Raw genomic sequence first — 18,007 nt, 5'->3', positions numbered from 1 at the left:
GCTGGCAGCACCTTCCAGCTGTAGAGCAGAGCTGCAGGTTCCATCCTCCTTACCACCTGTGCTGGCAGCATCTTCCGGCTGTAGAGCAGAGCTGCAGGTTCCTCACTCCTGCCTCCAGCTGCCCAAAAGGACTATCCTGTTAGGGTCACTCCTGTCCACAGCGTTCTTCCAGGAAGGAGATCCCTTTGTGCTTAAAGACAAAGCCTAAATAAATAACATGAAAGTTTATCCGTATTTGTAACCATTATTCTTACTGCTGTTACAAAGGCCGTTCAGATTTTCATTCCTACTGTATTTAAAGATGTCACAAACAGGCACATGCCAGCCAGAATTTGAGTACATGAGGGACACCACAGCACCCAGCCGTGGTCAGCTGAGGAGCTCACCTTCGGGCACTGCTTGACATTAAAGACACTTTTCTCACTACCAAAATTCACAAATAAGTAGTCTATCTTGAAACCAAGTAACTTAATTTTCACAGAGAAATTCTCATCAAGCTTTGTAAAAGTGTGATTGAGAGTGAACTGCCCATGCTTCATTCCTGGCATAAAGACACCTGAGCTCTGAACTGCCAGTCCTACCCAGCCAAACCCACAAAGCAGGGCTACAAGAGGTGTGGGTTGAGAAGCCTATTTATCATTACCAAGTTTAAAATTACTATTTTCATGTGTGCAACTTGGAAGATTTTTTTTTTTTTGTACGTGTAGAAAGATTTATCATTAAAATCAATGTCATTATAAGGATCTCCATTTCCTGAAGGGTTCTGATCAGTTGTGACCAATGCTAAAGTGAGGATTATGAAGTAGGGTGAAACATCCACCTCCTTCCCACAGGAGCAGGAAAGAGATGTCTGGCCAGGCTGGGGAGCAGCCAAGGGGTCTCCTGGCATGAGCAGCCTTGGTAGTGCTGTGTGAAATACCCTTTTATTGACCTGCATGTTCTCCATGTTCCACTGTTATGTGAAACCCCACCCAAAATCCTCATTCTGGCCTCACTGTATCACTAAAGGCCCTGACTTATCATTGTACTGAGGTAGCCCAGACTTTATAGACTTCTACTCAGTCTCTACCCTGAGAAATTACAGACATGAAAATAACCACAAGTCTCAGTCTAAAAATCTATGCCTGCTATTTCCAACCCAATGTCTGCTCCCTCTAAACTTTCTTTTTAATTAACATCTTGGTATTTATAAAATATGACAACTATAATTTCAATTTCAGTGTTGCAATTTTTTTATCCTGTAGGTCTGCTTTTAAAGGCAAGGGGGAAAAAAAATCAAGTGCCTAGGTTTGGGATTATGCCTTTCTGGGAATTTTCTTGCAGCCAGTCTGTTCCCCACAGCAGAGCACTGCTGGTCTCCCCCCAGGAATATTCAAGGAATATCCCCACAGGAATAGCTGGTTTGAGGTGGCCAAGTGTGTTTTAAAAATAACGAGTTACCCCAAAGGAGCTACCAAAATAAAAAGCACAAATATACACAGAATTGTTAATTTTAGCACAAGCACATCAAGGTTGAGTCCAGAAGACATCACTCCCCCAGCTCAGGGCAGGCTTTGCAGCATTTCCCCACTAAACTCAGCCACAACACTGGCATTATGCTGCTCCTGGGCTGACCCTGTGCTTAGTCTCAGGAGTCCGTTACACCAGAAAATAAAGAGATAAAGATCCCAGCTCTATTTATAATTTATGCTGAAAAACTAATCTGCAATATGAAATTGAATGACTGGCTTGCAGTAAATATGATGCAGCAAGTTATCTTCTAAATATAGACAAAGGTTTAAGTTTCATCTTATAAACAAGGAATATTAGAAACATTCATGGCAATTAAGATTTTATAATGAAAAGAATCAAATTCTCAAGAAACCTTGAAAGAAAATAGTGGGATTTATTCACGTAATATAATAAAATCTAAAGCAACTGTTGTGCAAAGCTATTTTGGACTTCTGCTGCCAATTAAATCCCAAGAATTCATACTCAAGGTGCTGCACATCAGATTGGCCTGGTCTGTGTGTAGGAGTCTTTAAGCAAGGTGTCCCAGCTCCCAGGGACATGGGCAAGCCCACTCCAGGAACACGGAGCCCAGCCTTCTCCAGACCCACACCGGGCAGGTGTAACGTGGTGCAGCACAGCTCACGAGGGAATGGCTGCACACACTGGGAACTGAGCAGTTCTAGGACAACCCAAGGGAATTTAAGGCTTGCGTACTGTGGGCCAGACCAGAGCTCTAATGCTGCTAAGCCCCTCAGATGAGATGTGCTCTACATTTTAAAAGCTGTAGATTCCATGTCTCTTCTTGGAAGCTTTGGTGGTGGAAGTTTAGACAAAACTTCTCTTGCATAAACTGTTTTATGCAGTCCAGCTTCTCGGAGAGCGAGCTCAACACGGAGCCTGGGGTCAGAAATGACCTGTTAAAAAAAACACAGCAATGATCAACAGAAGCCAAAAAGCTCCCTGAGGAGCTGCTGCCTCTCCCATATTCTCCATGCACACAGCCCCAAGTGCAGCACAGACTTCAATCTCCTACTGGTTGTTCCTACAGCATCCAAGTGTTTCAAATGCCTTTATGATTTTTCTCACAGTGTCACCTTGGCCTTACATGGTAGTGCCACTTCCATTTGTCAGAATGACAATTAATATGAGGGAAATTAATTCTGGAATCTGTCAAAAGTTTATCTGACAAAATTTGTAAGCCTCTTTCCAATCCCTGTTGCATGGTCTGCAGTGGGACTGCACTGGAAGTACAAGGAAGAGTGACACATTGCTTCCAGTTCCAGCATCACCTCCCCAGTGCCCAGAGCTGCTGGGTACCAGCACTGGGCACACAATCCACAGCCCCTGAAGCTCTGGGAAGGAGCACGGGGATGTGCTGGTGGGGATCACATACTGCAGCTCGAGCAGCACCAAACCCGTCTGGAGTTGAAGCAGAAAGAAAATGCTGAGAATAAAGACATAGGACCCAAACATACATGTTCAAAGCATCTTTAAGATTTGTCAGAACCTCATACATTGGTCAGATTTGGGGAATTTTAATAACCAAACAAAACCCACATCTTTCCATTACTAAACTGAGAAGCTTTAACATGTCTTCAAATGGGCTTTGCTGGACAACTTTAGCTATAGACATTGTTAAATTTTATCTTATTCAGTGTCAAAAGAAAGCTTTTACACTGCAGGGTTGTACCATAGCTCTTCCCTTTTCATAAATAATTTTCGAATTCCAGAGTGGAAAGAATTGCAAATACATTGATTGAGCAGATAAGGAACAGTGAGGGAATTTAAAGGTATCAAGATGTTCCTTGAGTGCATTTGAAATTGAGGGAGCAGCCTCCTCAGCAGCCTGAGTGCTCTGAAACACGAGTACAGGCAGTTCAGTTCCTGATTCACTTACACAGCACGATTACAGCCCATTACCTGCTCTTCACTGTACGTGTGCAACTTGAACAGGGGCTGCTGCAGCTCAAACTCCTCACTGGTTCCAATGCCCATCCGAGCTTTTGATGCCACCGTGTCAGCCACTGCTCTGGCTGGATCTAATTTTGCAACAATGGCAACCTAAAGACACAGCGTGAAAGTAACAATTACTCTGCAGAGCTAAGGCGAGAGCAGGTCGTTATCGGGAGCACCCCCGTTGAGAACACCATTATTCAGTGTCTTTGCAGTGACCCTGTAACAGCGACACAGGGTCCCAGCTGCAGAGGCGGCCTGGGCACAAGGACATGTGAGAGAAGCAACAGCACCCTGAGCTCTGCAACAGACACTGGCATGAGCTCCAGTGTCCAACCCAGCAGCCTCAAAATTCTGCAATACCCACAATTCCTGGAACTCCAGACTTTCTTCTTTTTCTTTCAATAGGAATAAAGGTGTTCGGGGTGATAGTTCACAATTTTACAGAGTCACGGGCAGCAGCATTGAGTGATATGCTCCAAATAACACAACTCTGTTTTTTTTTTTTCTGAAGTGCATCTGCTTTAACTGTGTAATTTCCTGTAGCAAGATCAATATCAAAGACTCCCAGACACTGTATTGTGCCAGTTAATATTTTTTCATTGTTTACATTGTTTGTGTTAAAATATTCAGATACAGACTAATACTACTTTGGAAAAATACAGAAAGATGCACAAGCAAAATAGCTAAAGTCAGAAGCCCATATGAAGAATGGCTAAAACCAGAAAAAAATACTTTAAATTGCATACAATAGTTTTTTCATCCATCTCTTTAATAAAATATCACCTTTGTATTTACAGGCTGCCAAAATCTACAGACCAAATTACTTTAGTAAAGATCTTTCCCTCCTGCCCCTGCCATAAAAACATTGTACATACTTTATGAAGCAGGATTTCATTAGTGTGAAACAGAGAATAGATGTTGATCAGAGAAGTATGATGAAGTGGGTGTATCAACATCCCAGGCAAAGGCCCTTCTAGAAGCATTTTCTACTCTGGTAAGAGAATTGATTCAGTGGGAAGAGCTCAACAGATCATGACTACCAACCAGCCTCTTTGGAGAAAAAACAAGGAGATTACATACAAAAATGTAACTTAAGACAAAATTACTCTTTCAAAAGTCAGCAGTATAAAAAAAAATAACCCTAGCACTACTTTTACTATGACATTAGAAGCATTAGTAAGTATTTTATGGGTGTCTTTTTAAAAGTAATGTGCAAAAGTTTCAGAGACTCAAATATCTCTGAAGAAAAGTCACCCAAGGTGTACAAGTTTTCAGAATTTAAAAATAATATAAATTACTCATAAATCTTGCCTTAGACTCAAGGCAGACTTAAGTTTATTAGAACAAACAAAATGCAGAAAAAATCACAGAAGAAAAATCACATCTGACCTGGAAAAAAAACCCTTCTCTATCTCCTCTCTAATATCAGCAGCTCCTACAGTACAATTTAATGTCATAATGTTCCTGTTGTCAGAGCTACAAAGGACACAGGATTTATAACAGGAGGGAATTACTATTGGTCGGAGCTAACGTGCCTTTTACCTTGTTCCTTTATTTGCTTTTGAGAGATTGTTCTTTTATCTTTGCCTGCCTGGCAGCGGGTGCCGGTGGCAGTGCGTGTGAACCCAGGGCCAGCCCACCTGCTGCCGGAGCGCTTCCAGGCGCTTCTCCTTCTCCTCCTCCTGCCGGGCCTGGAGCAGGGCCAGCTCCTTCTTCTCCTGCAGCCGCTTCTCCAGCAAGGCTCGTCGGAACTGCACCCTGTGAGCACACGAACACGCCGGGCAGTGGCACCGCCACATTCTCCTGCTGCCAGCCAGTTCAGCTCCAAAGCTGCTCTGAGTCTCTCTAGACCTACCTGGTGAGGCCATGGTGGCTCATCAAAACACCCCAGAACGCAAAGGTGCTTTTTCGTTTCAATGTGCTCTTCTTGTTGGAGTTCTTTGGTTTGGGTTTTTTGGGGAAGGGGAGTTTGGGGGGTTGTGCTTTTCGATTTGTTTCTCAGTGGGTTTTGGTTGGTCAGTTGTCCTTTTAAACAACTTGGCTAACCTTTCATATTCCATGTCTAGACCACAGATTTTCTCTAGCATGCTTTATATAGCCCTGGTACTCTTTTTTCTCCCCCATTTTCTTTGCCAAGAAGAAATGTTCTCTCACATCTGTGTATGGCAGAAGAAATCTTTCCTATAACCCTTTCCATTAAAAGAAACACCTCACTCCCAGTCTTTTCACTGGAAAAAGAAAAAAAAATTGAGACTTACACCCTTCTTTCAAAGGAAGAAGCTGGAGGTTCACACCAGTAACTCCACAACTTTACCCACAGCACTACTGTGCTGCTCTAACTTTCACTGCAGGCATTTTTAGACTATTGTGCAGAGTCTGTTCCTTATGGAGCTATAGATATTTGTTGAGATGTCAGTCTTAGTCTTTCTACAGGAGTGGCCATGCATTAGCAAAGATGGAGTGTCATTGTCAGTAGGCAATGGCACAGCTATGAAATCCACACCCAGCGAAGGCAGACACCTTGGAAATACATACTCGACTGCATATCATGTTCCTAAGGTGGAATCAGTATGCAAAGTGAAAGTCTTTTTAATAAAAAGACCTAGAGAAGGTCTTATTACTCAGCTACATTTTATGACATTTAGTGTTTACAATGGTCTGAAATTTTGATGGATGTTAATTAATTAATTCAAACTGAAATAAATTGCAACTAGGATACGATCACCTAGAATGTAACCTTACTATATGGCTTGAAGCATTTGCTGAACAGGAAAGAAAAAAATATACTAATCCTCAATTTATTCTAAAAAAGAAAGTCAGGAGATCAAGGCAAATTAGGTTATAAGAAGATCCTATTGATACTAAAGGTATTCACATTTGATTTATTTTACCTTTCTTTGTCTTTGGCTGCTTGTTCAGCCATTAATTTTCTCAATTTCTCCAGATGTTGTAGATCTCTCTCCTCCTGTTCTAGCCACTTGAGCTCTTTCTCAGCCCAGTATTTTTTCAGCTAGAGTTTGACCAAATACAGCAAACAAATTAACACTCATTCCAAAGGCCAGACAGTGAGAACAAGCGCATTAAGTTAGAGATTCCAACTTCGATCCTTTTAGAATAAAATTTCTATTTAGAGAACTACAAGGTAACAGAATTTTTACTAGGAGAGCAAGAGGATGTGGAGCCCCCACAAAAAAAGTAGTAAAATTAGACTGTGACCACTAATTTGAATATATTTTTCTACCACAATTTGAATATATTTTTCTACCACTTCCATTCTGCTTGCATTCCCCAGAAAAGCAGCTGTACTATAAGGTTATCAGCCCTTTTAAGGATCTAGGATGTATAATACTCCAATGAAACATATGACTGCTGACCCCAAACAGCTGCTTTCCCATCTGTGCATAAGCAGAGGGCTGCTCTATGTAGACATTACACACAGCAAGAGAAAAGTTTGCACAGCCAGAATATTTACAGATAATATTGGTGGTGGTTGAGTCTTTAAACCTCTTCCTTCCCTGTGGTTTCAGAGCCACCTGCCACTACAAACACTGTGTGTGCAAAGACAAATATACAGAAAGAGCTGGAACAAGAAGAGAAGCAGCAGCAAACCCTCACTAAATGTCCTTCTCTGTGCCACTGGACTCGGAGGTAAAGTCTCAGTGGAACAACCACACGCATTTCTGCTTTCTAAAGCATTACATTCACTACAGTGCATTTCTGAGTGTCTGTTAAGTTGCATCCAAGGCATTTCCCAAGGAGTCAGCACACAAGCCCTGGGAACACTGTCCCCTCAGGGGTGCCCCTGCAGCTGTGCTGCACTGCAGGCACTGTGCTGCCAGGCTCCCCTGCTGCATTGCAGCACACAGCTGCAGCACTGGCAGCTTCCTGAGGCTGCCATGCTGCTCAAAGCACAGCCCTGTGCAGTCAGACCCGCCATGCCTCTGTGCTTGTTTTGTGACAGACACGGTCACTTGCTGAGGCTTTTTTTCCTAAGAAATGCAATAGAGTAACATAACTGGTGTGTCAGCTCAGGCAGCTTTAGAGTTGAAATGGACAGGAGAAAGACCTGACTAACCATTTGCTCATCTCTAAACCAATACATATTACTTTACAAGAATACGTATGCTATGAGATCAGCTATAGATTTTAGAAGCAATGGTACACATTAACATATGCAAAAATGTATAAAGGTTTCTCATACTTTCTCTTTATCCTGAGCTCTACGAATGGTTTCCTGTTCTCTCTGTAGCCTTTCTCTCTCATTTTCCTTTTCTTTTCTTCTGGCAGCTAAAGCAGCTTCTAGTTTAGCAGCTTCTTCCTGCTGTGCTTTCCACTGTAGAACCTGGAAGAAGCAGTTGAAGAGCTAGTCCTGCAGCAGACTGTGTAACACTGATCCTGCCAAGCTGAGACTGGGAAGGAAACTCATGTAATCTGCTTACAAAGTAAATTTGATAATCTTAGCAACAACACAACCATTTAGCAAACACCACCTTGCTGCATGTTCATGTGCAGTGCCCAACTGATAATAACTGATAACATGCAATAAAATCACACATGAAAAGGTTTTAGGCAAAATTGCTAAAACCTTCTCAGTAATTCACATCTCCCTTCAGCACTTAGGACCTATGAACGAATGGAGACCAAGAGTCACAGAGCAGAGTGCATTTGCAGCCTTTGGCACAGGCACTCCTGTAAAAGCACCTTGCTCACACCCAGGGCTCACTCCAGTGACAGGGACTTCAGCTCTGTCAGCACAGCTGGTGCAGCCCAGCCTGGGACCCCTGCTCAGAGCCCGTGGGGTCCTGCATGCCTGGCACCCACTCCTCTGTGGGAAGAGAGGCAGTGCTGCCTGGCACAGCAGGATGGGGCTACACTCCCCACACCCCTTGCTGCAGGGCCTGCCACACTTCCTAACAAAACTTCCCGGGGGCAGCATGGACCACCAAGCCCAGCATGCCAAAAATCCATTCCTGACACCATCCTGACTGTGCTGGTTAAAGGAGACAGCTTGTCCCAACACCTGGCCACAGGCAGGGACTCACCTGCCAGCATGGCCCCGATGCACCTCAGTGCTGCCACAAGCAGTTGTGTGCTCATGTTTCACACTGCTTTCTACAGGATCAATCATATCTCCTTTTCGTTGGCTTGCCAGCTCTTTTTGTAATGGATTTGTCAAGCACTAACAGAACTCTGCCTTCCTCTAGCAAATAAGCATTGCAGCCATTTTTCAGCTGCATTTCTACACTACAGCACTTTAATACAAAGATATGAAAATGCTTATAATTTTTCCACCTTAAGTGCATTTCACTGGCTGTGTGTGCAGATTATTAATTCTTCTGGTTTGCGCTTATAAAAGATGTCCTGTTTAGAAATTCAGCACTCCCCATGGTCCAAGGTTCTCAGAGAGCTTCATCCCTGAACGATGCCATGCTTACCCTGCTTCTTGCTACAATAACAATTATACTTTTTTCTTTGCAATACACTGAACTTCTCATGGAGTGCAGGCAAAATGATAACATGAAAAGAACCTGAAAATGCAGAGGGTGTAACGAGGACAGAGCCAGGCTCTTCCAGAGGTGCCCAGTGACAGGGGCGGGAAAACAACAGGCACAGATTGAAGCACCTGAAATTCCAATGCATTCATCACTTCCCTGCTGAGAGGCTGGATGAACGCTAGAACATGCTGACCAGGGCTGCTTAAACCTGGATTCCACACAGTCACCAGCTGTACCTGACCTGCTTGGGTGGGAGTGACCTCAGGGTCTGGAGAGGTCCCTTCAGCCGCAGCTTCAACACCCGAATCAAGCTTCCCACACACTTGAAACTTGTGACACCAGGGCTGTCGAAATTGAAATTTTCATGTAGCAATTTTGGCAGCAGCCTGCTCATGCAGTTTAGTGGTTTAAGAATTGAAAATAAAATGCTAAATTGTTTCAGTTACCCTTCACTTGCCACCTTAATGAACTCAAAAAAATTATTTGAAAACGAGTCAGAAGAACATGCAATCCTTTCTACCTTGCTTTTGAAACAGACTGAAGCAAAACCATATATAGAAAGATTTAAAATCTAACAACAAGCAAGCAGGGAATGAAATCTGCAAAAAGCATACTCAGATTGGAGCTGGGATAAGCCACAGGAGCATTTGAAGAAGCTTTAAACTTCTGTAATAACATCACAGATTTTCTCAACTGATATGAGGTAACAGATTATGTAACAAAAAAAATTGCTTTTTGTAAGCCTGGATTTCCCTACATCCTGCTTCCCACTCCTTTCAAATGCTCTCCAATACTGAGGTCAGTGCCAGCGGGTGCAGTTCATGATGCAGCTTCAGTTCCCTCCATGTCTGAGAACTCTCCTGATCCTCTAGTGGTCTTTGGATATTCATTTATGCATTAACCAGGGACTTGTTTGGTTGTTTGATTGCAGCCATTAGTAAACTGGTCTCAACAACAGCTGTATTTCCCTGATGCTTCAGGGGAACCAGTGCCTGGAAATGCCCATGGAGAACAGAGAGGGCCCTGCAGGGAGTCTGGGACATGTCAACTGCCTGAGGGAAGCAAAGCACACTGAAGCAGTGAGCAGACACAGACACTAATCTGTCCTGAAATCATCTCAAGCCTCCCTATTAACCCATTTCATTAGCAGCAGTTTGCATGGTGTGTGTGACACCCCACCCCTGTGCCACCATCACCTTCTGGTGTTGTTTCCACGCAGTTCTTTCCTCACAGCCTTTTGATCCAAATCAGAAATCAGTATTGGGGCACAATCTAGGTTTCTGACAGGTTATGTACAAACAAATGAGCATAACCAAGCATCAAATTCAGAACTTCACTAAGCTGACAAAGCATTACTCACACAGTAGTGTTCCCCAGACAGAAGCGATAGGCCAGTAATTCAGTGTGTATCTCCACTCCTACAATGCTCCCTACTCTGCCCTAAATCACTACTAACACATACATTTACTCAGGGGGTAGAACATGCTTTCCATTTTTCATATTTCAACACTGAATTTACTTTTTTGTTTTTTAGTTAGGATTTTAAATGTATGAGCCCAAGACCAATCAGAAAAAAGGGTAACAAGGATACCAGAGGAGAGTTTCACTGTACCATACTTGTTTACAATACTCAGTTATTATTTTCTGTATTCAGCACATGAAATTAGTTTAGATTATCCCTGCTCCATCCCATGTTTGTCTAATCCTTGCCCTTTTCATTAGGGCAAAAGAAGAATGATTTCCTTTAAAGAAAATTATAATTGTGACAAAAAAGGACATAATTGAAACAAACACCACACACACACACAAAAACCCCTAACAAAACAAAACAAAACGGGACATTAGTAAAATCCAGAAAATCAATGCATGCAAAATAGGATATGTGACTCTGATTCTGTAGGCTGGCCTTAATGACATGGCTTTTCCTAGAAGAAGAATTGGAATCATATAGGATAAAATGTTCTTAACAGAGCAGAGGTAGAGTGAAGTGTAAGAAGTAACAAAAATTCAACATTAACCAGGTGATTCAAATACCATATATTTCAATTTTAAACCACATTTGAACATTAAAATCCTCTGTGCTCGAGAGCAGTTCCAGTCTCACAGCCCCAGATCACTTTGTGTGCCAGGCAGGGGAATCCACATCTTCAAGAGGTGGCAAGAGATGTTCCCAAACCAGTGCTGTCCACGTGGTGACAGATTGAAAATGAGGACCTGGACTCTGGCTCGTGGTGAGCCAGGACAGAGCAAAGCCTGAGCTGCATTTCCTGCTCTGGGCAGTCCCACCCTGGCACTGCTGAGGAACAGCACCAGGCTGGGCAAGCTCTGCAGGGAGCATCTCCTGCTTCTGCTGCTCCAAAGGGACCACCTGGTGCTGAATTGCCAGAGTTCCTACACCTGCTGCATTCATCAGGATTTCATCTCCAGAGGCAAGATCATGCAGGCCTGGAGAACAAAAAACCTCCCAAACAATAATTCTGCTTTACTGCAGCAACAATCTGCCCACAGACTGCACAAAAAAAATGTAACATGTTCTTGATTGCATTCTTCCATTCCTATGAGCTCAAAATCAGAAGGGTATATTTTACTGTATCAACAGTAAATATTTTATTTAAATATTAAAAAAATCTTGGGAGTTAAACTAATATTGAAAATACACTGAAACCTGGCTTTCCCATTGCCTGTTCCACAAAACAGTTTTCATTTTAGCAGTACAAGCACTGCCAACATTAGGTTCTGAAAGTTTTTAATTACAAATGGCATTTTAAGTACATTTCACAGTTCATGCATTATTAGAGGAGTTTTTGCCAAGTGAATTATTAAATTGCTGTGTTGAACAGAATGCATACACACCTTTTTTCAGTTCATTATTTCAATATTGCATATAACAATAATGTAAATTGCACTACAAACTAATTAAAGTAATAAATTAGTTCTTTCACTGTAACATCTGAATAGCAATAATGTACTTACCATTCACCTAATGTTACAGATACAACTCTTTTAAAGACAAAATGATGCACAATACCACAGCATCATGTAAGGTTTTCTCTTCAAGCAGAAATGACTTTTTATAACCAGACCTTGAAGCTGCCTGTGGTGACACAAGAGGTGGCATCAAGCTCCTCAGCTGGTATACAGGAGCACAGGGCAGCTGGCTGCAGTCAGGAGGCAAAGGTTGAGCAGGGGCAACCTCAGCTTTGGAAATTGAGGAAAATGTGCACAAGGAACCAAAAGGATGTAAAATCCTGGGAGGAATAGTGTCAGAAATTACTACCTAGAGCTCATATCACTCTGTGCCACACAGACATACTAAGCTTGTAGAACCCAAGTTCTGAGCAAAAGTTCCCAGTAACTGTGTGATAAAGCCAGTACTGTTTGTCATAACTGAAGGCATAAAAGGAAAATCCTCTGAGATTGCACTCTGATGTTTTCTAGCTCACTTTTTCAGCCATGACACAATCTAAATACTCTTCTAGTATCTCACAGAGTTTTATTAATCTTTGAATCTTTTCTGCTCATCTTTCCTTAATTATACTATGGTTTGCAATTTTCATTTTCTTCTTCAAATTGTCCACAATTGATTCTATAAATCCCTGGGAAAAAAATGTAGGGGGTCTCTTCAAGAAAAATAACTTCACAAGTTAAGATTCTATATGGTAGGAAAAAAAAAAAAAAACCACAAAAAAGAAGAAACACAAAATTTGGCTAGCCATGGAAGCCCATGGCAGAACAGAGGCAGCCTATTCATGGTGGGACCACAGGAACACAACAGCCACAGGTCAGGGCTGCATGGTCACAAACAGCAAATGGGATTATGGACAACTAGAAATTCAAATACTTTTTAAAGGAATTCAGTATTTTAAGAGTCCCTTGCATAAAAAAAGAAAACACACAATGCGTCTCCCCACGTTTGTGCCACAGTTCCCACAGGCTGTTGTACAAAGCAGGTGGGAGATCCCAGTGAGCCAGAGGCACAGAGCACCAGTCCATGCTTCCCAGGCTGCCTGAGCTCAGTGTGAGGCTGTGCACACCACGTGCACCAAAAACCAGTCCAAGTACCAAGAACATTGCTATTGTTGCTATTGGGTGGCAAAGCTCCATGTTGGGCTACTGAAGGTGCCCTCAGACCACAGGACAAGTCCAGCAGCTTTTGGGTGAGTCCAGGCAGAGCCTGAGCAGCCACTGAGAAGCAGGAAATGAGCTCTGGAAAGGATGAGCAGTGTGCTGTACAAGACCAGCATCGGCTGCCTTCCACAGCACTGCTCAGTCATCTCAGACTCTCCCACAGCTGCTCACACTGCGCTCAGGAGAGAGAAAGCTGGGAGCCAGGACAGTCCAAAAGCACCCAGAGATGTGCATGTTCAGGTAACCACAGTGATCCACTGCCCAAACCAGCTCCAGCCCTCTCCTGTCCTTCCCAGCCTCCATGCATCATCACCATCTCCCCCGCTCAGGGTCTTGCTGAATATAGAACTGAGAGTTATCTCATTTATGGCAAGTCAGACATACCTCTTGGTTCTTCCAGATGGAAGCCACAAGGCACAGAGAGGGGAAAATGCCTCTCAATTGCAAATTTGGATTTAAACCACGTCAACTATGACATTTTTCCTTAACATTTTTAAAATAAGGGCTGCATCCAGAGAATAAGCTGGTGACCAAAGGAATTCTGTTTGTAGAGAAAAGGCCATTTTAGAGCTATGCCTTTCTAGTGTGTTCTAAAAAAGAGAAAAAAACAAAGCAGATGTAAAAGGTGATTAAGTCATAAGAAGATTCATGCTGAAGAAATAGCAGGACTCCAACATCAGCCCTTCAGTAAAGATATTGCTCTCAGTCCAGCTCCTAATGGGCACATCATCAACAAGGAAGATGATTTTGTTTAGATTTGGAAAACCTTTTATTTCCCTACACATTGCTTTCTCTCTCCTCTGGAACTGGTCAAACTGAGATCACTACAAGATTAACATGGAAAACTCATTAAAAGGTGACTTTCAATGCCAACAGTGCAGCCTCTTTACTTGCAAAGTAGCTCAGCCATTCATACTTCAGATAGAAGCAGCACATGCTGATCAGAGTCTCTTGCCTGAGCAACTCCTGACGTGCACAAGAAAAGGAAATATTTTTAAGAAAATGGGAGGGAAACGTAGAAGAAAAAAAAAGTTAAGGACCCAGTCTCCCATAGAAAAGTAAGAATTAAGTCAATTTCTCTGAAGAGTAATAGAAGTTAAACACATAAATCCCACTTGGGTTAATGGGATAATAAATCACTTGGATTTAAATATTTTACAAATTAAACAGGACTATAGAAGTTACAAAACAAACATTTTTTTTAAAGTCAGTAACTGCATGGAAATGTCAATCCAACAACTACTAAAAAGTAGCGTAATTCTTTTCCAAAAAAAGTGATTTTTTTCAAACATACTTGCATTCACCCACAATTTCTCAAGACAAACTCTAGTTCACCTGCTCAAACTCTTCACTGTGTGCCAGGAGTAGGGAGAGGGTAAGGGATGGATGCTGTAGCCATGCCCATCTGCAGGACAGAGCTGCTGTAGGACCTGCTCTGCTGGGCCCCGGCGCTGGACAAAGGTGGGGTTTGGGCAGCGCCAGCCCTGCTGGCAGCAGATGCCAAGCGCAGGAGCCCCAGCAGCTGTGCACACGCAGCCCCCCAGCACTGGGGAGGGTCTGTGCTGCACATGGGGCACCCCACACATTTCACAGCTCCAGGGAGGACCTGCTCACCAAGACTTCAGAAGTCACAAGCAACCACCCAACAAAGCCAACATTGTCAAGGAAACTGGGATGTATGGGAGACCTGCTGCTGATGTGTAATTGTAGTAACTGATAATAATAAAAAAAGACTTGCACTATTCAAAGCCACCACACACTGAAATATAAAATATTAACGGTGTTATTTCTGGAAATACAATAAGAATAGGAAGTGTAATGTGTGTATTCCTAAATGGAAAGCTAATGAGATGGGTGCCCCAGGGTGTGAATACTAGAGCTTATAAAAGGGGAAAAAATTAAAGTGTATATTAAGAACAGTTCCCTGGAGTCTGAAATATTACGGGGCAGGGAGAGTTCATCCCAACAATATGAAAAAGCCATCACTTTTTAGATTTAGATAGTGCTTTTTTATAAGCATGGTACATATAACTTTTCTCAGGTGTCAGTAACCTCCTGAACCACCACAAAGGTCTTAAAAAGCAAATATGTCAGGGACTGCAGAAGGAGGTGGGAGAAGTTCAGATTTGCACAGGGGCTCCATATCATATATCCCCATCAAGCAGCAACAACCAGCAGAGCCACTGTTGTCCACGTTCTGTTCAGATGCTGATGGCAGAGCCCAGAGATGTGCTGCTGTCTGTGCTGCTGTGGCTCCATGCTCTGAACTCTGGGATCCGTTACACTCGCAGCATTCAAACCCCACGCACAGTCCGAGCGGTAACTACAAACGCCAGCTGCCCATGGAGGGGCTGTCTCCAACAGCTGCTCAGCAGAGAAGGCTGCTCCCCTCCCTGGGAATCCAGCCCAGCTCTCCTGTCCTGGCAGAGAACTTGTCTGTGTTTCAGAGAGAGTCCTGACACCACACAGTCAGAGGTGAAGCTCTGACATCAGCAGGTACAGACACCCACACTGTCAACAAACTCGTGCTATTAACAGGTGGTGGTCTGAAGTCTCCAGTAACTTTCAGCTCTGAAAATCTGCCCCTTTCTCTCTAAACTGGGGATTCCTCAACCCTGAAAACTTCTGAACAGCACCTGGATTCACATCCTGACTCCACAGGGCCTTGAATGACAAACAATAAATGCTAAAAGCTAAGCATTTCTGCATCTGACTGGCCTACACAAAACCTACAAGAAGAATTAAGAGTAGCATTAGAGTATTTGGCAATAGGATAAGAAATAATGCATTTACAAATTTGCTAGTCTCAGAAGATAATCTCATTCTGGCTGTGGTTAGAAAAACAATGGAAGTTCACATCCCTAATAGATTTTTGATGGGTACTCTTGAGCATCTTGTGCTCCACAGGCTACCTCTAAGAGGTTAAAAAAATAAATACCAGAAAAGTGGTTAAAAGTAACTGTCTTGATCATTAACAGAATATTGTCTTCAGTTATATAGGTGTTTAAATCTGAAAAAGGGATATGAAAGAAAAGCACTTGAGCACAGCCCCCAATCATGACCTGAGGAGGAACACCACGTACCAATTTCAGTGAGGGCTGGGATCAGCACTGGTAAAACTTGGGATCCAGAACAGGAGCAGTGCCAGTTCCCTGGGGCTGACAGCATGTCACATCAGCTTCGCTCAAGGCAGTGTGTGAACAGTTTATTTCTCACAGCTTGTCCTTCTAGTTCCTCTCTTTCCTCATCCAGCATTATTGGGAATATCTTTCTGTTCTTGACAATGGGAATGTCAACATTTTATTAGCATGTGTAAATATTATATAGGCTTAAATATTCACACATGCATAACCTGAAATAGGCTGCATTTCTATTTACAACTACTTATCTAATTGCTTCTTCTAGATTCAGAATTCTCTCTTCTAGACCCATCTGCCATCATATGGATGAGAGCTCCTTTGATCCTTTACAACTGCAAAATTTTGGTGCAGCTTTGCTTGCCTGAGGTGCCACTTTCCTCCCTGAAGAAGATAATCTAAGAAAAGAAGCAGGAGCTGTCTGCTTGTCTAGTTATCCATCCTCAAGCAACTTTAGGTGTCACTAGACAATTTCAGCTAGACTTGAGAGAGAAATGCTTGTCTCAGACATACTCCAGACCTCACCAGCAGACAGGTAGCTGAGCAGGTGACATCTCTGGCTGAGCCCCTGCGTGCTCCTCTTAGTAGCTGAGGTTCTGGGGTGCTGTGGGTTGTTTCAATGGACCTCAGAGCACTCAAATCAGCCCATGGTCTCCTCCCATGTAGTGCCATGCAGTCCCTGTTCCCAAAGGCTGCAATTTAAGCTCAGTGGATCCGGCCCAAAGCTGTAAGTGTGTCCTTGGAGGAGTCCAAAGGAACACACTTGGTGCTTTGGCAAACTGCCCTCATAAGCTTCCCGGGAGCACAGGGCTCTGTGGGCACCCAGTCCTGCCCAGGGCAGCTAGACAAATATCAGAAACAAAGTGGGAGGAGATTTCAACAGCAGATAGATCAGAAATAATAACACCATGTGATGGAACACAGGTACAGGAAAATGGGGAGGGGAAGGACTGGTGGAAGGGCAAGCAAGGCAAATGTACAGAGACAACCTCTGCAAGCGCTTCCCATGTACCAGGCACGAGCTTTGTCTGACCCAAAACACCAAATACGTCAGTGCTGTGCTGACCTAGGTCTATTAAACCCTAAGGTTTATTAGGTCTGGATTGAAAACTTGTTACTGAGTCAGAGCTGGCTCATCTCTGATGAATGTTAGAGTCTTACACTCTTGCTTGCATACATTTTGGAGAAATAATGTAGCATCCTACAGCTATTCAGTTCACCACAAACATGAGTGGCTACATTTAAAATTTAGGTTATTACAACTTCCTTGTATCTTTTATGTCCAACAAATGAATAGGTCAACTCGGTGGTGAATAGACAACACTTCTGAAAAATAAAACAATTATTTTAAGTAGCTTACTATTCAAATATTTATTCTTTTAAAAAGTTTCCTTCAAAATGATGAGATTATGGTCAAAGCACTGGATCTGATACCTCTGTGGCTATTTTTTAACATTCAGTTCTAATACTTCAATGTTGATCTCCTCTGATAGTCACAGCATTTAAACCAGTGACTTGAATAGGGAAATTTTTTTCCTAAGTTTATTGTCACATCCTTTCTTACGATACAGGAAAGGAAAAGGAAAGCAGTCTGCAAGATGCTTTATATAATTTACAATACCCCTGTTAATTCTGCCTAGTGCTTTTTTTTTTTTTTTTAATTAATTTATCTTAGTTTCTGCCAGGATAAGAAATGCAAGAGCTGGACTCTCAAAATTCACAATGAGTTGTAAGAGATTTTAGCATTGGAGTGGTGATTACTCCTGAAGCACAGAATGAGGGAGAGAAGAGATTTAAAGG

At 42.7% G+C, this 18,007-nt stretch overlaps 1 protein-coding gene across 7 annotated transcripts in view; it reads right to left on the bottom strand.

The window, feature by feature from the left end:
* Positions 1–1,814: 1,814 nt before the first annotated feature.
* Positions 1,815–18,007, bottom strand: part of CCDC148 (coiled-coil domain containing 148) — a 42,302-nt gene continuing 26,109 nt past the window's right edge. For 5 of the 7 annotated variants that reach the window (XM_085584823.1, XM_021543447.3, XM_085584822.1 and 2 more), the window contains 5 exons: positions 7,649–7,789; positions 6,339–6,457; positions 5,088–5,205; positions 3,412–3,552; positions 1,815–2,405 (listed from right to left, as the gene is read on the bottom strand). In XM_085584823.1, coding sequence (XP_085440949.1) covers positions 2,259–2,405; positions 3,412–3,552; positions 5,088–5,205; positions 6,339–6,457; positions 7,649–7,789 — 666 coding nt within the window. In that variant the 3' untranslated portion in view covers positions 1,815–2,258. Of the gene's footprint in view, positions 2,406–3,411; positions 5,206–6,338; positions 6,458–7,648; positions 7,790–18,007 lie in introns of those variants that run through there. The other 2 variants (XR_014956660.1, XM_085584824.1) reach the window with 2 other exon arrangements.

This window comes from Lonchura striata, chromosome 7, assembly GCF_050655825.1.
Source record: "Lonchura striata isolate lonStrDom1 chromosome 7, ASM5065582v1, whole genome shotgun sequence".
Lineage (NCBI taxonomy): Eukaryota > Metazoa > Chordata > Aves > Passeriformes > Estrildidae > Lonchura > Lonchura striata.
The sequence above is the reverse complement of the archived record's forward strand: the minus strand, read 5'-3'. Positions and strand labels throughout refer to the sequence as shown.